Source organism: Strongylocentrotus purpuratus, unplaced genomic scaffold, assembly GCF_000002235.5.
Source record: "Strongylocentrotus purpuratus isolate Spur 01 unplaced genomic scaffold, Spur_5.0 spur5_scaffold_5, whole genome shotgun sequence".
NCBI lineage: Eukaryota > Metazoa > Echinodermata > Echinoidea > Camarodonta > Strongylocentrotidae > Strongylocentrotus > Strongylocentrotus purpuratus.
In genome coordinates this window covers 41,971,816-41,994,687 of record NW_022145611.1, presented here as the reverse complement: position 1 = coordinate 41,994,687, position 22,872 = coordinate 41,971,816, and the positions used below count along the sequence as shown (strand labels likewise).

The following is a 22,872-nucleotide window of genomic DNA, read 5'->3' as shown; positions in this document are numbered from 1 at the left end:
TCATCTCTTTTATTTTCCGGTGATACCACGGTTGAGTCAGAAGCAAGTAAATCAATCGTTCCAGCGTCTACGCCTAGGTTGTCAGTGTGCTTTTCGGAAGCCAATGGGTGATGTTGGTGCGTATTAACTCTCGTCTTCGTACGATCATCTCGAGCATAGATTATCTTTCGCATTACTCCTGTAGGCAACTCGAAATCCTTTTGAAGATGTTGTTCTTCGTATCGTATCAAAAGCTCTCCATCAACACCTGCTTCGGCAAATTTAGTAGCTATGCTGATAGATACGTGCACTTCCTCAATCAGCCATTTCTGAACATCGGTTGGGTTCATCTCTTGCAGGGTTTTGATGGCGACAGGTGAATGTTCTATTCAAAATGAAATTGTGTTGAGAGGAAGAGGGAGAGAGAGAGAGATAGAGAGAGAGATAGAGAGAAGAAACAGAGACAGAGAAAGAGAGAGAGAGAGAGACAGAGAGACACAGAGAGATAGAAGAAACAGAGACAGAGAAAGAGAGAGAGACAGACAGACAGAGAGACAGAGAGCGAGAGAAGATAGAAAAGAGAAAGAGCGAGAACTCATAGTGAAATGGTAATGGGACTTTTGATGTACAGATATTCCGATGACTCGTTCATTATCTGTTGATCCAACTCATTCTAAAGAGTTTTAGAACATGTAGAAAGACCCGTGTTATACCATAGTATAGATGTGTTTTGGAAAAGCCTCATTAAATCATGTCCTATAATAGCAAACATATTATCTTGAAGACAAATAATTGTACTGTTTTTTCTTCTTTTTCAGGACAACATTACGGTACCGAAGATTAGAATTCAGGAATTTCGTACCTTGATGTTATCATGTTAATTAATCTTAGTGGCTATGAATCATGTCATAATGATAAGCATTCTATTGGAGGGCATAATTAACACAGGAGGGGGGGGGGGGGGGGGGGGGGGGGGAAATGAATTTTTTGATATCTTGGAGAAACAAATTATTGTCCATCAAATCTCTATAAATTTACAGTATAGGTAAGAATGGGCAATTATATGAACATTTATTATTACATGAACATTGATGTATTGAAACACATTGAAACAGAATTATTTTCAAATCCTTCAAGGCTTCTCAAAAATCAGTCTCATCAAAATCTTGCAAATTATCGCCCTCTTATCTACTTTCCTTTGCCCCCCCCCCCCCATCGACCACATTCTATGATGCTAACCTGCTGGTGCCGAGACGTTACTCGTGTTTGACGTCTCTTTCACGTCCAGCCTTAGTCTGAGTTTGACTCCAGCGGCTTCCTTCAGTTCTGGAGTAACGAGGATTTTTGTCAAGCCTCGCGAGAGTGTCCCGTCTGTACAGGCTCGAAGAAAGGCATCATGATCGGGTCCGAGTTTGACACGAACGAAGAAGTGCACCGAGTCAAACCGAACCTTTGTGAGAGAAGCGCGACCTTGATGTTCAAACAGGGATGCTGCTTCCAGGCATAATTTTCTGTTCTCCCTCCATTCTTCAAAGTTGTGACAATTTGCAAAAATTTTCTGAAGGCGCTTCAGAATCCTAGGATCCGCTTCACCAGCACCAGCCCCATCTTCTCCTGTTGTCACGGATTCATTTATAGGTTCAATGTTAGCTTCCACTTCCATCTCTGAAACAGATAGAATTCTTTCGTTATGACCTCGTATTTAACAAGTCTCGTATTTAACAAGTCTAGAACTTTTGTTTCCCATTATAATAATGGGAAACAAAAGTTCTAGACTTGTTTTCTTGAAGCTTCATTAAGAACATGAATACAATTTTAGAGAATTATTTATACCCTAAATCTTTAATTATTCTTTTAAGCTAAGGATCGTAGCAAATTTCCAAGAGAAAGAAAGTTCTCAGATGGGACATTCCTGGATACGTATCAAACAATGAATGGCGGCAAACATTACTTTTTATAAACTTTAATTTTTGTATAAAGAAAGACAAAATTACTTTTATATTTTCTTGATATAATTATTATCATAAAAATCAATTATATCAACCTAATTAAAAAAGCAGAATTTCACAATGAATTTAAATCTTCATCTAGAAGAACGTTGCTAAACATTAATTTACCCTGGTATTTGGTACATCCATCACAGTCGTCTTGATCCTGACCGCTTTCCGATACATGATGATGAATGTCTCCAACGTGGACTGTGTCTACATCCCCAACATTGAGTGTGTAAACGTGTCTTACAGTTAAGGTCTTTGATTCCTCGTCATACACAAATTTTGGTGATAGTTCTGTTAAATGAAATTTAAAGTAGTAACAAAGAACCAGTGTGACAATATTTATCATTATTTTTTAAAAAAATTAAAAAAAAAAAAATTACCAAGCACCATAAATAACACTGACAAATTATAATAGGGCACCTGGGTGCTCTATTCCTCCAATGTCTTATTTTGTCGATACCCCCGCTATAGCCGACCCTAACAATGAGTTTTTTTTTGTTGGTGGCTCAATTTTAATGGATCATAACATGGACAATGGGCCTAGACAGTTCGATCTATTATTATCAACCATTGAAAAAAGCAGAAGTGGTATGTTTCTAGGGTTAGAAATGGCATTCTATTTTCACGCATGATTTCTTGGTTTGCAGGTAGAGATACGACAACATAATAAAGTCAACCCTAATTTGGATGCTATTATTCCAAGTAGTCTACTGATATTGGTCCCTCAATACAAGGAAATATTTCATGCTTTCACATAGTCTTAGATTCATCTTAAAGGATGACAAGAATGAAATATAGAACTTCCACTCTGCCTTGAAGGTTATATTTTACCACATTTATCACTAAAAGCAAACTACCTCATCTAAACGATTTATCTTTTAGGTCAAATGTTTTAATGTTTTGGAATACACTGGGGCAATCTATCACATTATTTTGCCTGAAGCAGAGATCTGCCTGTACATTTGGTATAGTCTGTTTACTACTCCAATCCAAACAAGTTAATTGGCGCAAATTAGCTTGTTCAGGATAGGCCCAAACGTTACACATCGAACGAATCGAACCAAGATATATAATACTGTATCTTTAGTTATATTGCATTACGTATCTCAGCCTGCACCTCCAGTTTGAAAATTGAATGTAAAGATATACCTGGTGTTGTCACGTCAGGGGGACGAGGAGGGGGAGGAGGAGCCTGTCTCTCATTTGGATGTTTTGCAGGCTGTGGAGTCGATGGTCGCCCAGATTTTTTCCGATTTTTTTTCCTTCCCATCTGTATATAAACATGTAAACAAGATGATAGTTGTGGAACGTGGTGCCTATAAACACTTTAGTGTTCTTAAATTGTACGTCGCTATGTGTATTATGTAGATAATATTACTTTTTGTCATGTCTTTTTTGTCTATCCTTAAAATAATTAAATATTCTATTCTATTCGTGGATATATTTTAGTTTTTTTTCTTCTCTCTTCTTGTTTTGACGTATATGGCATCATGATTTATTGTATGTCCTATCTTTTCGAATCTTTCCTTCTTTTTGTGTATGTGGATAATATTTCTTTAGACTTTGCCATGTTTTTGTTGTATATCCTTAAATATTCTGTTATTTTATATACTTTTGTATTCTTCCTCTTTTTTATGTACAGGGCCTCATGGTAGACCACAATTGTGAATGAGCTACCCTTCTTTTCATATGTGAATAATAAGTATAGGCCTACATGTAAAAATAAATAAATAAATTATTCATAGCAAGTGAATGAAATGGCTTGTAACCAGCTTACCAGGGATTAGAAAAAACATACACAAACTGAAATACATTTTCGGTCTAGATTAGTATTGCACAGCTTTTTTTTAGTTGAGCTGCCCCATGGTTTATTATTGAACATAATATCCCTCATGTTGTGCATTTTTTGCCAGATATTCCATATTACAACTTAGCACGTATAACTTACATTGGTGGTGCATGAAGATTGACTCCGTTTGCTGAATGACTGGATTTGCTAATATGATGGATGGTAGATGATAGATCTACCATATAAATCAATAATGTCAATCCCAAATTCAAATTATCGCGGGTCATCAAATGAAGATAAAACTCGTCACATCTCGGAAAGGTTACACTTCGTTAAAGACCAGTCTTATACATCATATTCCACGTGTTGTAAAAAAGGATTAACGAACCATTCTAATGATACTGGTTTAAATCATATTCACTTGTACGTCTAAAAAATGGCGTCTCGACATGGCGCCCGAATTGTTCTTTTGTGAGGTGGGAATTCCCACCAGTAACCTTCGACCTTTGAGCTCAGCGCGTGCAAACGCAAACAGTGAAAGCCCTCTGGTGTTCAGTATAGTCGATGTTTTTTTAAAAATCTTCTGTAGTTTAAAGGTACTATGTCCCATTTGCAGGCCAAAAAAATGAAAAAGTTAAATTCCAACTGCATTTGAAAGATAATACTAATTTAGAACTTCCCTAAAAAAGGTAGGGCTTGAAAATATCTTCAAGTGGGAAAATAACGACTATCAGTTGTCAAATCGACTTTAGGGCTATAGAGCCCAAAAGTAATAGTCTTGATTTTCAGACAATTGGACTGAATACGTTTTATGCTGCGCAAATATTCAATCAGTTTAATCTTGGCCATCACAAGAAGTGGGTTATTGATGTAGACAAATGCTCATGTACCCTTTACAACTCTTTTCATGTATGTTATTACCAAAGAAGAAAAAAGGCCAGTCAGTCACTCAATAGTGTCTGACAGTGAAGTCTAGCAAGTAAACGGGTTTCCTTGCATAATTTGAATATGAGGACACTGCTTACGTTTAAATTTCACAGATAGGACATACATGACATATTCATAATTCCTGCAAAGTTCTACAGCATTTGAGGTTGGCTGCAAAAGGGACATGGTACCTTTAATCTTTGGATCTCTATTTTAAAGAGGCAATGGGACACCCCCGACAAATTTCAACCACGAAAGGTATTCGTCACTTGGAATTATTTGAAGGTTCCCTGCATGTCAATTAAATTGCTCTTCAAAACTCGTTATAAGAGACAATGTCTAGGAACTCTGAAGTCATCCTTTAAAAATAAATGAAAGGGGAAACTTGGTGAGGGTATGCCAGTTTCGGCGGTTACGTAATGCGCGGTTACTGTAACCAAGCCCGACAAGCTTTGTGAAATCACCATTTTGAATCTGTGCATTGTGTATTAGACTGTCGGTTCTTGCCGTTAAATTGCATTCATATCTTTCTATCAAAACTGCGTGTATATATATGAATTTCTGTTTTGGCCGGAAATATCTTCCAACTTGCCATTCATCAAGCTGAGTTTCAGGCAGCTGCAATATTTTCTAAGAAAAAGAGGAGTTTCGACTACGGTATACACCCGAGAAAAGACTCGTTAAATTAGCGTCCGCAGTAGCGGACTAGCCTGCCCGTAGCCCCTGACCTACGGGGTCCGTGTCACTCGGTAGACGTGACTGTATGGGGAAATTACAACGGGCAGGATTTTCGTTAAGTGAACTGGTTACATACCTCCCTTAAGTTTGACGATATTCCTGACTTTGGGACCTATGACGTATTCAATTATCTAGTAGAGAATATGGCGGACCATGCATTTATGATCGTCGAAAACTGAAGGCTTTTAAGAGTTTTGAAGACTTTCGATTGATATTTCCCGATGGCCATAGATTATGTGGCCTGGAGAAACCGAGTACAATCCCCCCTCTAGTTAGCCCTCGGCAGCTCATGATAGCGACTTGTGACTACATTATACAGGTCAAACCGACGCAAAAAGACAACATACCAACTTGAACAAAAAGAAAAAATATATAAATAATAAACAAATAAAAAGTAGAAGTTTAGACTAGATCTAATAGAAAATGTAATAACAATTTTATTTTTAAATGTTTTTTTTAAATAATAATAATTGCTTCTTGAAGTTGAATAACGAAGGTCCGGCATAATTGTAGTCTAATACTATTAACTTTTATTTTATGAAAATCAAACTTAATTCCTAATCTTATTCTAAACAATAAAATTATTCATTATCCTGATTCTTCTTCCTTGCCATCATAAGGTTTTATTTTTTATTGTTAGGTCTACTTTTATTATTCCCTTTTTCCATTGCTCTATCATTCTTTTTCCTTGTTCATTCTTTTTCTTCATTTTTTCCGTTCAAAATTATTTGTTTATCATTATTCATCATTCTTATTCTAGCTCTCTGTCATCGGACGATATTATTTTATAAATATTATTTTATTAACAAAGACCTTATATATATTATATTATTACCTTTATTGTCATTATTTCTCGTTGCTTTTGTTAATAATTTTGATTCAGTGCTTGCTTCTCGTTAGCCGTTTCTCGTCCGCCTTGAAATAGTCCGTGTCGAGGCGTTTCACAAACATTTTTTAATCCGTAAAATTGTTTTCATTTTGAAAATGTGAATCGCGCCTACACGAACACGCGAACACGTGGTACGCGCGCACGCTTCTGCAAGCAGAGGTGACTGTGTGTGCGAACGAGTGGAAAATAGTTCATCACTTCTTTCATTTCTACGTCCAAATTTGTACTCAGATTCAAGCTAAGGTAAATGCAAAATTGAATGGAAATTACCGATATCGGCTAGCTAACTTATATTTTGGTGCTTCGCTTTCTGTTTCATCACTTGCTTTCAAGCCAATGTCGCTTTTATCATCGACCTCGTTTTTCTTCTTTTTGAGGGGGTATCGTGCGCTGCCTGTTCCGGGGACTTGGCCGAACAGGTTTAGCTGCAAGATGTGAATCGCTAGTTCTGTACCAGCAATGCTTTTCTATTATTCTTGCCTAAGACAGCGATTTTAAAGATCAAATGTATGAAGAACAAAATCACATCTCAAAGATATCTATTATTCAAGTTTGAAACTGCCTCCTTTTTCTTCTCTCTCTCTCTCTCAAAATAGCGAAAACAAACGATACAATCACACCTAGCGAACACAGTCATGTATGGTATGCACACAGAGTGTAGTCTGCTACGCACCGCGAGTTCTTTGCTTGTCCGACCCTCCGATTACGTAATGCGATTTAAAGGTCTCTGAATACATTACGAAACTGGCCTAATGCAGCTGAGGTGATGAACCGTGCTTAATTAATGCAAGGTCATTGTGAATATGGCATGCGTACTCCACAAGTCGATAGCTATTTTTTTTTTAGGTCGATAACTTCTGATTTTCAAGGCATTAGATTTCGAGTTTTCAGAGAGCTGTTACTCCTCTGGCAGACGCTAAAATAGCATATAATTTATATCATTATGATTTATGGCTTATAAAGCTTTCCGTTTATATATAATTCATATCTTTCTCTTTTTTTGACTTCCGACAGGGTCTTTAAAGCTTTTTAACATCAACTGCAATCATTGTCGACGACAGTGGTGTATCCGGAGAGTGGAACCGGGTAGACGTCCCCCCCCCCCCCCGTTTTAGAAAAAAACATTAGTAAACATTTATTATAGGCAAATAGGAACTTAGGAAGTCCATTGTTTTGGAGGGGCTCGTTTTATGATATTGTTCAAACCTTTCAAGAGTACATCACACACACATACTTTAATAAACAACTATCAGTATCAGCCATAAAGTTTGAATTGAACTGATTTGATTTATTGGTTTCTGCATTATCTTCTTAAATATAGAATTTTAGGAATATATCAGCAGGTTTTGATATAAGTTATGGACTACATAATTATATAATGTACAGAATATTGAATACACAATGAACGTAAACTGTGCTCAGGGGGCTGCAGCATTATGAGCAGGAATTCTGACGCAACTATGGTTCTCGACTATATGCTTTACAATGATATCATATCAATTGTATCAACAAATGTTTTTTTTATTAGAGCAGAAACATGATTCATATACAAATACAATTTTACATGAAGGACAGCCTTGGCTGGAATATTCATGTTTACATGTTCGGCACAATAGATAACACTTTTAAATATATACATGTAAAAAACTAGCAATATCAAAAATAAGACTTCAATTATGTAACTAAAATCCATAAACACATTGCACAAGTTTCCAGAAATATAGCTGTAATTGTTTACAAATGTCCTATAAAAGTCAATACAAGCATGGTAAAAAGATTAAAATAGGTACATTTTAAACAGTCTGCTGAGGGGAGGAGACAAGCACTTAGTAAACCTGCAATAACGATAAAAGTACAAAATAAAACAAGTTTTTTTTTTTCTTCAACTTTTATTGAGTATGTCAACTAGAAATGACAGTGGGCTATTTTTAAATCTTTTTGTTTTGAATTGAAATTGTTGATAAATGGGAATACGGCGAAGAGTGATATTAGTGTTTTTTTTCCTTAGGTAACCAGGTCTGACAAATAGAGTGATTTGAAAGGGATTTTGCGAATTTTCTACAAAGAGCTAGTCTCCTCTCCTCAAGAGTTGGTAAATTGCATACTTGACATGCATTAGAATAGGTAATGTAACTAGGCCCTAAAATAATCTTACATACGTTGTATTTTTTTCAAGATTGCTTTTGACTTATATTCTATATAAGGAAACTAAATTTCGAATATGGCCTACTTCTAAAAACGTAAAAATATTAATGGAAGAAAAGGGGTGTTAATATAGAAAAGAGAAGGACCTCCTCCCATCCAGGGACGACTTCAAACCTTAATTACCGTTACCTCGGATTAGCTTTTCTCGTGATCCACAGGGGTGGATATCCACTCTTTTAAGAGTCATATTAGGGATCCGTCTTTGATTGAAAATCATTCCAAATTATCGATGGTAAACCGTGTAGAATTAAGATGAAGTTAATTGAGGTCTATAAGATTAAGATCTGATGTCAACTCTTCCGCGGTCAATATCCTACATAAACTGAAATTCTAACTGTACCTAACACTATACTTGACCCTCAGGGGCGGATCCAGCCGGCGTCGAGGGGGGGGGGGGGGCCAATTTGTGAGAAAATATTGAGCGGCGCGTCAGCGCCGCGTTTCGCGCTTGCGCGGACAGGGGGAGTCTGAGGGGGGATGTGTCCCCCTGAAAAGCTGAAGAAAAATCGAATTTGTAAACTCAATTTGTGCAATTCGGTGTATACTTTTTGCCAGGATATCATTTAAAATCTGTGACTTTATCCAGCATAAATTTATGATAGGAGGAAAAGACTGTAAACACAAGAAGTGGGACTATGTGTGCAGTCCGCATAGTACCCCGTTGTGACAAAAAGTCTTTAGGACACTGGTATTCATGGCACCGGTACCTCTAGGCAGGCGCGTACGCAGGGGGGGGGGGGGGGGGTTGGGGGTTAACCCCCCCCTTTAGTTATTTTTTATGTGTGTATTTTAGAACAAAGCCCCCTCCCCCCTTCGGCGATTTTTTTTTTTTTTTTTTTTTTTTTTTTAAATGTCCTCTTACCACCCCTCCCCCCCCCCCCCTCGCCGCTTATTCAGCGGCCGGCTGAGTCGTTGCGATTTTTTGGGACCAAAAAAAAAAGTGTCCTTTTACCACCCTCCCCCCCCCCCCCCCCCCCCCCCCGCTTATTCAGCGGCTGGCCCGATTTCAAAATGTTAAAGCCCCCCCCCCCCCTTGAAAAAATCCTGCGTACGCCACTGCCTCTAGGTGTAAGTGTTTAATATTGATATATGTATAACTAACCACAGCAATGATTCCCTCATCAAGATCAAGAGTCCATAAAGTATATCTTTTATCCTTTTTTATTTCATTTCTAAACAACATATTCAATTGCAACAATGTTGACAACCACAATTGACACGGTACAGATTCCTAATACCTCGGGTATCACTTGATTGTCAAAATCAGTCAGTACAAGACTAGTGCAGCAGTTGTGATGGGCAGACAGCAATAACTTGATTCGGGCTGCAGCTTTAAACACCTCACATCAGGCCCCGATGAACGTTTTTCAAAGTAGGGGGGGGGGGCTAAAGTATTTATGAACAGGTAGAGCGTAGCGTAAATTGGCGTAGGGTCCAGGGGGCGGCGCCCCTGGAAGCTCGGAGGTTTGAGTAGGCCAGGGGCAAATGAGGTCGTTCAAAAGGTGTGGGGGGCATCAACAATAAAGGGCACTTTCCGGGAGAAAGGGGCACCTACTAAGGGAAACCTCAAAGCGAAAATTTACAGTTTTTTAGACATTGGTACATACCCCTACAATGTGATTACAGGGATGATTTCAATGTCTGTTTCTCTCTTAACATGGTCCATACTGTTCAAGCATCACACATTTACTTTGTAGTTGGTTCGTGATGGTAAGAATAATTTTTGCGAGCGAGCGAAGCGAGCGAGCAAAAAATTTGGATTTGTGAGGTCGCAGTGAAAAAAAATTACTTCTTATAAAGAAGAAAAAAAATCCTGATGGGGTTTTAAGCACAATCTAATCATGAAAGACTGAAAAGATCTTTAATATGAACCATAATTATATCAACTTTAAATACGAGCGAGCGTAGCGAGCCACACTTGGGTGAAATTATAGAAAAGTTCCTCTTAATCCCTTTAAATTAGGAGCACTTTTTATGGGGAAAGGAAAAGGGGGCACATATCCAAAGGGGAAAATGACACTTAATATTTGAAATGAAAAAGAGCACATGTCAAAGTAAAAAGGGGAATTACCAGAGGTGAAAATGGGGCACTCCTCGCACTTAATAAGGGGCACTCACCACAGATGAAAATAGGCACTTATGACAACGGAAAAAGTGCAATTTTCAGAAGAAAAATGGCACTAATCAGAGATGAAAAGGGGCACTTATTATAGAGTTAAAGGGGGCACCTCTCAAATTGTAATAAGGGCATGCACTCATCGGAGATGAAAAGGGGGAGGTATAAGAAAGAACCAAATCTCACGCACACATTATGCAAAAGAGGTGAGTAATTACGTCCTGCAGGACACAACACAAATCCCAGATTGGTTTCCGGAAGCTGGAGAAGAATCCTTTTCGCATCGTATATTGATTTTAATTTTTAATGATTTACGCATCTATCCAATCTGTCCATATAGTGTAACAGTAACAACCCATCTGTGACACTAGTAAACGATGTGCATGAGACTAATTTTATTCGGTATAATTTACATATAATAAATATTATGGGCAGATTGAAAAAGAAAAATTTAGACTGACAGGTCGTCTTCTGTGCACCTGTTCAACTGAATGCAGTGTTTTTACCCAGATTCTGGCGATAAAAATGGGTAATTTTCTGAATAAATCAGGCTTTTACGACCACTTTTACGAAACTAATTTTATAAATCCGCGAACTGCCGAATTTGGAAGCTTTGCCGACATGCTTCACGATGCCTCCGTGTTTTTACTTTTCGCATTTGCTATTTTTTCGTGCTTTTTTCCTTAATTACGTTTGCTAAGTCGCGCTTTTATGTAGATAAAATATGTGGTCTCGCATTTTGCAGGAATTTTTTTTTTCTGGGGCCTTGCTTTCTATTTCTCTTTAAAATACTTTTTCAAATAAGAGGGGGGGGGGGGGGGGCTCGAGCCCCGCCATACCGCGGACCATGTACACTGTGTAACAGCATGATGATTTGACGGATGGACCTAAGGTTAACCGAGTCCTGAAATACTTTTGAACGTTGTAACTTGTACGCCCTAGTGTAGAGAGATCATCGGCAGTTTGTTTCTATCATAATATATAGGCCTAAAACACGAATTAGGGCTAGTTTTGACCTGAAAACAACCCAAAGCTCGGCGCATGTCCAGCTGAACCGCGGGAGCTTGGCCTATATACGGATAGGTGAGGGACCTGGGTCCACTCCTAACTCGTGTTTTAGCCTTTCCTTTCCTTTCCTTTCCTTTTTTTCGGGGGGGGGGGGGGGTCGGGCCCGTCGCCCCCCCCCCCCCGTGGATCCGCGCCTGTTGACCCTAACCCCCAAAGCCTAAAGACACGTGAGTTGTGACCAGGTTGCGATCATAACATTACTTAAAGGCATCGTTTAACAATGTTAAATCTGAGATCACGGCCCTATGTGAAATCAGTTTCTGTGATATGGTGTAATATTGAAGCCCTAACAAAATTGCGATTCAAAATGATCAAGAAGTAAAAATCTTTGAGTGATCGGTTTTTACCATACTCATTTTCCTCAATAGACTGTAGTGTTATGAAAACCGTTAGGAAAACGCATAATTTGATTTTGATTTCCAATCATACTTATCTTGATAATCAGACAGGCGATCGGCTTGTAAAAGTCATGGGGTTCCTGACTGACCTATTTATCATTGCAGCATGAGCTAAATCCAGGATTTTGTTTCAGAATCAGAGACAAAGTTACCCAATTCCTTTAAAGATAAGTTGACTTCTGGTCAAGCGATTGCATTTTTAAAGAATCGTTGTGAAATCGATCAGAAAAGGTTAATCATCTGGCATATAAGTATTGGTGTGTACCGCAAGGTTCTGGAATCATTAAAATGATTAGAAATTTGGCCCAGTCTTGGCAATGTAACAATTAAGCACTGTACACAGAAGATGTATATGGGACTACACGAACATGCAGCATAATAATCTGTTCCGATTTTTATTATGTTGCATGCCATATTTAGAATATGAAGGCATTTGAAGAGCCATGCTTTTCAGTGGACATTTTTTATCTGATGTTCTTCCACACTTGTATAAAACAATGATACCGCTCACAAATTATTTTTCACCTCAGTCTTTCCAGAACTCAACCTTCTCTTTAAAGGTAAAGGCCAGTTTTGGAAACGCCCCCCTCTCAAAAAATGAAATGGAAGCTCTAATTGCCAATCATGTGAAAGACTATGTTTTGACTAATACGTGATGATACAAATTTTGCCGAGAAACCGCCTACTTATTGATAGATTTGGTAAATTAGTATATCTATTTGGACCAGATAGATGTAACGCACGTGTCGCGTAGTCCCATCTTTCTGTGTACAGTGCTTGTAACTTTACCAAGGCTGGGCCAGAGTTCTTATCATTTTGATGATTCCAGAACCTCGCAGTACACACCAATACTTATATGCTAGATGATCAACCTTTTCTGATCGATTCCACAACGTTTCTTTCACAATGCAATCGCATGACCCTAAGTGGTCTTTATCTTTTCGACAAGTGGTCCCGAAGCCACCGGGAAGGCTCTTCAACATCTCGCAGACGACGATTGAGCATGCACCTGAACACCTGGTGAAATACCGGATGCTTCCAGGCATAGATGATAGGGTTCAAGGAACAGTTCACAGACAGAAAGACCACGAAATAAGCTACCATCGTCGGATTGAGCTCGGTCGCAAATAAATTAACCGTGATTGGTAACATGCAGACAAAGAAACACAAAACAACAAACAGCATGTTTTTGGTGATTTTCGCTTCAGTGTTTTTTCGATTAGGCCTATCTTTCTTAATCGACTCCTGTTTATAATTTGTCTTTGTTGTCTTACATTCTACTGATGATTGTTGTGTAGACGAGGGCTGTGGATTTTGATTCTCCAGTTTGTCGTGCACTTTTCGGACGTGGTTCCGCACATGAAGGTAGATTTTCAGGTAGAAATACAAGATGGCGACCATCAGTGTCACCATGGAAATACCAGAAAGGAGGTTGAAAGCTCTGCCCTCCACTACAGCGCACGTGTTGCATTTTTCTCCAAACACCGCCCAGCCAGTCGTTCCAAAGAGAATGACGGAACATAAAGGATATGAGAGAATAACTGCAAGCATAATGGCGATGTTCTTTTTACAGAATATTCGGCGATACGTTTGCGACTGATGAGTAATTAGGATGTATCGATTAAATGCTATCACAACCAATGTAATAATGCTCCATCCGTTGAATATAAATGAGAGACCGCCGATCACTTCGCAGACGACTGCAAAAGCCGGATATGCGTCCACAAGCCCAAGAAGTGTGCCACCCTGGAAAGGTAGCGTCATTGCGGTCAGAAAATCCGTACAACTCAGGACGACGACGAAGACGTTAGTGAATGTTTGAAGGCGGCGGGTTAACTGGACAGCGACGATCACGAAGATGTTTCCAACGATGCCAACAATGCAAATGACGACAAGAATAATGGCTGTTGCTAGATTATGATGGCTGACGAAGCCATCGTCAGGCGCATCACTAACGATGTTGCGGGTCGTAGTCATGTTGGTGTGGAAAATTACCATGTTGACAAAGGTTGTAGGGTGATGAAATGTTAGTGCCATCTTGAAAGACTTCAGATCACACGTCATGACTTCCTTCCTAGTTTATAAATCAAACAAAGAGACATGTTAGAATGGAAACTATCGTTTATCTTTAATATTTTCAAGCCTAGTCTACTGTTTATGACAGAAAAGAATCATGAAACTGCATGCAGAGATGACATTTTGGCAGAAGAAACTACTAATTGTTTCTAAACTTCATTATCACACTAGGCATCCGACAGATCGTCCACTTTGGGCAACCACTGACCGGTTGAAAGTTGTCAGACTGGGAAAGTAGAGATGTGTTGAAGCAGCCTTTAAAAGTATGTCACTGACATTTTGCTTGATCAATTTCAGGTAGTTATAGGTAGTCGCATGGTCTAGCTCAACGTTGCTGCGTCAAAAGCCTTTCACCGACCACACCGCTCCCGACGTGGGGAAAATATGTATTGTCTTTGATCGGTTGCCCAGGTCATCCTTCGTTTGCTCAGGGCTTTACTACGTCTGAAGTTTGGAGGTAAAATTAGGATTATAGGCATATAGCTTTTGGTCTTAGCTTGAAGGAAGGAATTCGGTTAGTGAAGGAAGTTACAGAGGTGCAATTGCCCCATGAACATGTGTCGTACAACCGTGTAACGACAGATCTTAGACTGATCTCGGACTGGTCGTAGATCGTTGCCGGCTCTTGCCGGACAAGCTTATGTTGACTAAATAACCGGCTATCATTTGATCATTTGTACAGAATTCAACGATGAATTGCTGTCAATACGTTGCTAGAGCAATGACAAGTTATTCCATAATTTAGCGGTAAAATATGAAATTTCATCAGTGAATGAAATCAATACTTTGGACAGGTTAGATGGAAGATATGATGGTAAGTTATACATTGGGAAAATTAATAAATACACAGACAAAACTCAATACGGATACAAAGTCATGTTCATATATATGAATGTAGTTTACTAATATGATTCAAATTCATACAGACCCTCAACCATGCTTTTAAATCAAGATTTTAAAGGAAAAAAAAGAAATTTAACGCAATTTTGGTATACCTCCCCCCCCCCTTTTTTTTTTTCTCTCTCTCTATCCATCTCTCTCTTTCTCTCTGTGTCTCTTGAATTCAACGTATTGCAATTGTACTAAAAGGAAAAAAACTGTCACTTACTCTTTTATCCATCATTGATAAACTTCCGGGCTCATGACAAATATATAATCTTTAGGGGAAAACATTGCTAGCAGTAGTAAGCTGGTCTGTTGTTTACGCCGTTTATCTGTAGCAATAATTGGCGCGCCTAAATTTTGACGTTTTGAAACTAATGCTCGACTATATTAATCCACTGCGCTTTTCAATGTATTTTTTGCTTCTGAAATCCTGGTAATGTGATTTAAGAAAGTCCGTTAAAACTTAACGGCCAAGGTGCTTTTTAAAAGTGAGTGATCAAAGTGTCCAACAGTACGCGTTCTAGTTGGGTAAATCGAGTAAATATATAGTCCAATGTATATATCACATACGGGGGTTGAAATGAAAAAGCTAAGAATGATTAGACGGTACTATAGATTTTCAATTATACAAAGGGAGTCACTTGTAGAATCACTTATTTAGCTGTTAACCAACAGATGAACAAACAAGATACTTGGTAGTTGGTAGGGGTTCCTTATCAACACCGCCCATGCACTCAATGACATAGTCTGTCGTGTTCTGCGTTGCTCTGATCAACGACGTCTAATTGTCTCTTTCACATTAATATCAGAATGATTGTTTCTTAATCTCTCTCTCTCTCTCTCTCTCTTTCTCTCTCTCTTTCTCTCTCTCTCTCTCTCTCTCTCTCCACCCCTCTCTATCTCTGTCTCTCTCACTATAATATATAAGGCCATTTAAAAAAATTAAGCGTCCTGCCTTTTTGAAAATAGGAAGCAGGAGGCCCTTTTTTTTTCTTCTGTTTTTTCTTCAAAATGGCCGCTTTGTACATTTTTACCCAGACAGTCAGGCTATTTTTAAAGATTTTAAAAATCAGAAATAGATTATTTTAGCAGTATGTTTTGTTTTTCATTTTACAAAAAGGGAAGCGGGCGGGAACGCTAAACCAGGCGCGGATCCAGGATTTCTTAGGGGGGGGGGGGGGGGGCCACTTTTTTTTTTTTTGGTCCGAAAAAAAAATCGTAACGACTCAGCCAGCCGCTAAATAAGCGGGGGGGGGGGGGGGGGGGGGGGGGGGGGGGGGGAGGGAGAAGAGGACACTATTTTTTTTTTGGTCTCGAAATTTGAAAATTTGACATTTTGTTCCGTTGGGGGGGGGGGGGGTGAGGTCACCTATTTTAGGTCAGCCATTGGCATATTTAAAAAAAAATTAGATTAAAAAAAAAAAAAAAAAATCACAGAAAAAAGGGGGGGGGGGGTTGCTCCAAAATACACACATAAAAAAACCGAAGGGAGAGGGTCAACCCCATAACCCCCTCCCCATTCCTTCCGTACGTGCCTACTCGACTGAAAATAGTTTTTCCCCTCCCGCGCGAAGCGCGGAAGCTTTTACGTTTCATTAAATCATTAGAAAAAGAAGACGATTCGTTGTACAGTTTTTTACTCTTAATCCTCGTCTTAATTCATCCCCCTCTCCCGCGCAAAGTTCGGAAGCTTTTACGTTTCATTAAATCATTAGAGAAAGAAGACGATTCGTTGTACCGTTCTCGACTCTTAATCCTTGTCTAAATTCAGTTTTCCCCTCCTCTCTCCCGTGCGAAGCGCGGAAGCTTGTACGTTTCATTAAATCATAAGAGAAAGAAGACGATTCGTTGTACCGTTCTCGAAAATAATCCTTGTCTGAATACAGCTTTTACGTTTCATTAAATCATTAGCGAAATAAGACGATTCGTTGTACCGTTATGACTTTTCATCCTTGTCTAAATTCAGTTTCCCCCCTCTCATGCGAAGCGCGGAAGCTTTTACGTTTCATTAAATCATTAAAGAAAGAAGACGATTCGTTGTACCGTTCTCGACTCTTAATCCTTGTCTAAATTCAGTTTTCCCCCCGCTTCGACGTTTCATTAAATTTTTAGAGAATGAAGACGATTCGTTGTTCCGCTCTCGAAAATAATTTAGTTTCCCCCATCCGCGCGAAGCATGGAAGCTTTAACTTTTCATTAAATCATTAGAGAAAGAGGAAGATTCGTCGTACCGTTCTCGACTCTTAATCCTTGTCTAAATCAATCCCCCCTGCCCTCCCCCGCGCGTAGCGCGGAAGCTTTGACGTTTCATTAATTCATTAGAGAAAGAAGACGATTCGTTGTACTGTTCCTGACTCTTAATCCTTGTCTGAATTTCAAATATGTTCTTTGTCTATTCCCTTTTCTTCCTACGTCCTCTTCCTTTACACTCCTCTTTTTTTTGGCCGGCGTTTATTGGGGGACCACCCTACCGCTCCCCTGGCTACGCGCCTGCTGTCAGATGAACATAATTATGTTGATACCTTGTCAGATGAGTATCGAGGGGCCCGCCTAATGGCTCTTGGTTGAGTCCAGGGGGAAAAGAACCCCCAGAAGCTCAGGGGTTTTAGGCGTTTAATTACGGTCAGATGAGCATTTTGATACCTTATTATTTGTGACACTAGCAGGACACTATTTGGCGTGGGGTCCAGGGGGCAGAGCCCCCAGAAATCAGGGATTTTAGGCATTAAATGACCGTCATAATTATGAGCATCTAAGGACCCGCCTTAGGGCCCTAGGTGGAATCCAGGGGGCAGAGCCCTTAGGATTTTAGGAATTAATTTTAATCATGGTCAGATGAGCATATTTTGATACCCCATTATAATGTGACACTGGCAGTTAACTATTTTTTCTTTCTCGCTCTCTTTCTTTCTATTTCTCTTAATATACTTTTTCAAAGAAAGTGTGGGGGAGGGGCTCGAGGATCCCGATCCCCGCCGTTCGCGGGCCCTGATATGTAGGCATCTCAAGACCACAGTTATGGAATTATAAATAAACCACGTTTGAATTCTGTTTCTCCAACCCCCCCCTCCCCTATCAGTATGCCAGTGCCCCCCCCCCCCCCCCCCTCCGATCTACACCTTGTTGGCGGGAAAATTGCAACTGATATCCCTTACCTTTCTTCATTCTCTTTTTTTCCCTTTCCCTTTCTCTCCTCTTTCACTTTCCCTTCCCTTCCTTATCTCTCTTTTAGGTTTGCTGGGGGGGGGGGGGGGGAGGGGCACAGTCATTTTGGTCCCCAACCCGCTCCACACATTGTTAGCGGGATTAACCGCAACTGATCTCCACTTCTTTTCTCCCTTTTCTTTTTTTTCTTCCTCTTTTTGTTCCCTTTTAGCTCTCCTCTTTTCCTTTTCCTTCCTTCTCTCTTTTTTTTTAACGGGGACGGGGGGGGGGGGGGGGGGGGGGAGGCTAGGGTATTTTGCCCCCCCCCCTCGATTCACAACTTGTTGGCGGGAAAATTGCAACTGATATCCCCCTTCTTTTCTTTTCTTCTTCCTATTTTGTCCTTCCCTTTATCTCCTCTTTATCTTTTTTCTTTCCCTTTCCTTCCTTCTCTTTTATTTTTTATTGGGGGGGGGGGGGGAAGGGGGAGGCAAGTCCTCCCCCCGATCTCCTTCTTCCCTCTTTTCTTTTCTCTTCCTCTTCTTTTTTTCCCTTTCTCTCCTCTTTCCCTTCTTTTCCTTCTCTCTCTCTCCTTATTTTTTTTTTTTTTTTTTTGCGGGGGGGGGGGGGCCAAGGCACGCTCGCCCCCCCCCTGGAACCGCGCCTGTGCTAAACATAATTTTTTGTTTTTAAATGGCCTAATCATGTACATCTCTGCATGTCTGTGCCCGACTCTAATAATAACATTGCTTTCTGTCTCTCTCTCCAGCTTGTATGACTTGTAAAAGCTTGTTACGTTGTATCTGCGTGGGTGTATTCTATCCCTCCCCTTCTCTCTCTCTCTCTCTCTCTCTCTCTCTCTTTTTCTCTCTTCACCGTCCTCCTATCCCGGGTGTATCCAGGCACATATCTTTCCAAACATCTGACCTAAATCTAATTAGCTTCATCAATATTATACAGTACCATTACGGAGTACGACCTTTGTGATTCATGTTGATCTCCGATGTTTTTCACAATTCTACTTAATGTGTGTGATTCCGGATCAACAACGCGGATGAGGGAGAGACAGAGAAAGAGACAGACAGACAGAGAGAAAAAGAGAGAGAGAGAGAGAGAGAGAGAGAGGGGGGGGGGAGGGGAGGGGGTGAAAAAGAGAGGGGGAGGGCATGGGTTTTTAGTTTTTAATTAAAAACAGTCGGTTGTTTAACACGTGCAAACACCCTTGAACGTCCTAGTCTCACCTCCCTGGTCTCATCAAGTTTAAAGCATATCAGGGGGGCGTTTCACAAAACTTGTCATCAGTGACAAATGACAGTTTTTGTTATAAGCTACTGAATTCCTTGTTTCTGATTGGTTATCAACAGATTTGTCGCTGATTTTATTTCATTTGTCAGTGAAAAAAGGTTTTGTGAAACGGGTCCCTGCACTAGTTTGGCCAGGAGAGCACCTTCATGCATAGTCACCTATACAGGTGGTTATCTCATCAAATCAGCTCTCAATTAACATAAGAATAAGGGAATCATGGGGGACCAAAGGGTACCGCTTAGGCATTGTTTGCTATATAGAGGGCGCAAGTAGCTACAAGTCGTGCAGTCCCGCTCAACACACGCAACATCTTCATTGTGTATATAAATCTAACCTTGATTTATTGATGTGGTTGTCTGGCAATTACATGACAATAATTAGAAGTATAATTTTCATTGTTAATCATGCACTATTCAACATTTTGTTGCATCACATGATTTGTTCATTTATAAATAAAATAAATACTATTTGAACAAATTGAATCATCATCACCGTCATCATCACCATATACTACTTCTACTCCTGCTATTACTACTACTACTACTAATACTACTACAACAACTACTACTACTTCTTCTACTACTACTACTACTACTACTGCAACTTCTAAATTTGATGTTTTTTGTGTTATTCGGAACTAAGGAATGAAAGGTGGACTGGCTGAATTACGGCCTTTAATTTGTTGCATACTTTTAGATGTAAGCTCAAATATATCATATTCTCAAGAAATATAAATGGGGACAAATCAATTTTTCACCTACTTAAGAAATTGCAAATTTTGGCAATGGTATAAATAATTTAATTGCTAACTGTACATACGTATATCATTTAATATAACTTTGATATACCCTTACCTAACATCAAGTATCATAACACATTAAACCTCTAAAGAGAGTGTTTCATGATTTGATTCAAAATACTCGTGAATCAACATGGAACGGGCCTGAGCATGACCACACAACCAGGGTGTCGATTTGTATCAGTGGTTGGGGGGATGATAGGTACCAAAATATTTTCGGCAATGGATCAAAGCAACCAAGAGGTAGAAGCGTGTAGCAGGTTGCACCCCTCCCTCCCAAGTTATTAACTTTTTCAAGTCACCCACATGGGCTTGCTACCTGGGTTAATAGGGACTTTTAGATTTGCACGAAGACAATGGGGATTGCTACGATCGACGTCCTTTTAATGCACTGCCTTGAAAGGACGTCATACGTATCAGTCCACGCAAATCTAAAAGGCCCTATTATCCTCTCAAGCGCGTAGCCAGGATTTTATCATTTTGGGGCGGTAGTGAGCACGCGAAGCGCACTCCCTAGAGGGGTGGGTGCAGGAAGGGGGAGTCCCCCCCCCCCGCCTCCCGAGCGAAGCGCGGAAGCTTTGACGTTTCATTAAATTTTTAGAGAAAGAAGACGATTCGTTGTACCATTCTCGACTCTAAATGCTTGCCTTAATTCAGTTCCCCCCACCTTCCGCCCGAAGCGCGGAAGCTTTGACATTTCATTTAACTATTAGAGAAAGAAGACGATTCGTTATACCGTTCTCGACTCTTAATCCTTGTCTTAATTCTGTTTCTTTTGACGTTTCTTTAATTTATTAAAGAAGGAAGACGATTCGTTGTACCATTCTCGACTCTTAATCCTTTTCTGAATTCAGTGTCCCCCACCCCTTCTCGCGCGAAGCGCGGAAGCTTTGACGTATCATTAAATTATTAGAGAAAGAAGACGATTCGTTGTACCGTTTTCGACCCCTAATCCTTGTCCAAATTCAGAGCCCCCACCCCCCTTCCCGCGCGAAGCGCGGAAGCTTTGACGTTTCATTAAATTATTAGAGAAAGAAGAGGAATCGTTGTACCGTTCTCGACTCTTAATCCTTATTCTTCATACGTCCTCTTCCTTTCTTCTTTCTCTCTCTTTCTCTTTTTTCGGGCCGGCGTTTTTTTTTTTTTTTTTTTTTGGGGGGGGGGGGGGGGCGACCGCCCCCACTGCCCCTTGGCTACGCGCCTGTATCCTCTCTGGCTCTTATTATCTCTCTCTCCCACTCTCTACTTTTTTTTTGCACTTTTGCGCTTCGCGCTTAACATTTAGCTCGTTGCTTTTTAACGCTGCGGCTTTGCATTTGGCGCACTGCATTTCTATGATGCTGTTGATTGAATAAATTAAATAAATTCATCATTTCCTGATGAAGCCGTTTGAGCGAGAATTCAATGAATTTATTTTTGTCTCATATGCGGTTGTCTCATTTACTTCGTTTTCTATTTATATATGTATGTATTATGAAAATGAGATAGCAAAATGTGTATATTGATGGTCATCTTGCGAATAATAACCATTAACTACTCTCATCGGGCTCTCATCAGTAATTTTTCTCTTCATTTTTTTTTTATGGTGAATTATTGGGGGGGGGGATGATTGTACAGGCCATCCCCCATGAAATATTGGGGGATATCCCCCCACCCACCCCCCGGATCGACACCCATGTGCATATTAATATCTGCTTAATATGATAATCAATATTATAAAAAGGGTTCAAGAATGTTGCCAATGAGAAGCATCGAAATGGATCACGTGTGCGTGCATTTATTTTTACCATATGCACGGGGATAACATTTTGGGGATAACAACCGTCAATTTCTAGACTTACTGCATACTCATATCAAGGAGCTTTAGGAGCTGGAGACCCAACTGGCAACATTATCATTCCAAGCAGCTGCCGTTTTAGTTGCACAATAGGGACTTTTAGATTGAGTGGACGAGATCAGCATGAAGGTCCACTGATCATACGTATCAATGACAAGCCGTTTTAACATTTATTCCAATTTCTTGATATCAAAAATTCACTTTTTGATATCAAATAATAGGAATCAATGTTAAAATGGCTTGCCATAGACAAGCATGATCAGTTGACGTTCATGCTGTTCTCGTCCACTCAATCTAAAAGTCCCTTATAGAATCTACTGTACATGACTGGTGTGCTGTTACCTTTGATGTCCGAGGCTCGAAGCCGCCAATATCATTGGCAAGCTTGAGTAGTGATAGAGCAACGTCGATCTGGCGCTGCTCAGTGGCTGCCGGTCTCACGATCAATTGGGCAAAAAGAATTTCCGTTTCGGTTTAATAAAATTTGGAGTGGACTATAAGGCTATTATCATTATTATTAATATTTCAATTCAAGGGGAAAATCAAACAGATGATAAACTATGAATACAAAGGCCTAATTGTGTCAAGAGATTTGCTTACTTTGAACGTATGCTAATTATGGCTTTTCATATTATTAGGTCTTGTAATCAGTTGTTTAGAAGACTTTATGTATTTTCTTGTCAACTATGCCAACATAGCAGGAACCATCATTGATTGAGA

At 39.7% G+C, this 22,872-nt stretch overlaps 2 protein-coding genes across 2 annotated transcripts; both read right to left on the bottom strand.

Annotated features, from left to right (window-relative positions):
* On the bottom strand, window positions 1-1,642 carry LOC105441747. Its single transcript, XM_030999222.1, has 3 exons — window positions 1,219-1,642; window positions 45-364; window positions 1-6 (listed from the first exon to the last, which is right to left on the bottom strand). The coding sequence occupies exons 1-3, from the start codon at window positions 1,640-1,642 to the stop codon at window positions 1-3; spliced, it is 750 nt and encodes a 249-aa protein (XP_030855082.1).
* A 107-nt stretch (window positions 1,643-1,749) lies between these two features.
* Window positions 1,750-14,385, bottom strand: LOC105444077 (G-protein coupled receptor moody-like). The gene is made up of 2 exons (XM_030999221.1): window positions 13,381-14,385; window positions 1,750-1,769 (listed from the first exon to the last, which is right to left on the bottom strand). Exons 1-2 carry the CDS (start codon window positions 14,168-14,170, stop codon window positions 1,750-1,752), a joined length of 810 nt encoding a protein of 269 aa, XP_030855081.1. The 5' UTR covers window positions 14,171-14,385.
* Window positions 14,386-22,872: the final 8,487 nt, after the last annotated feature.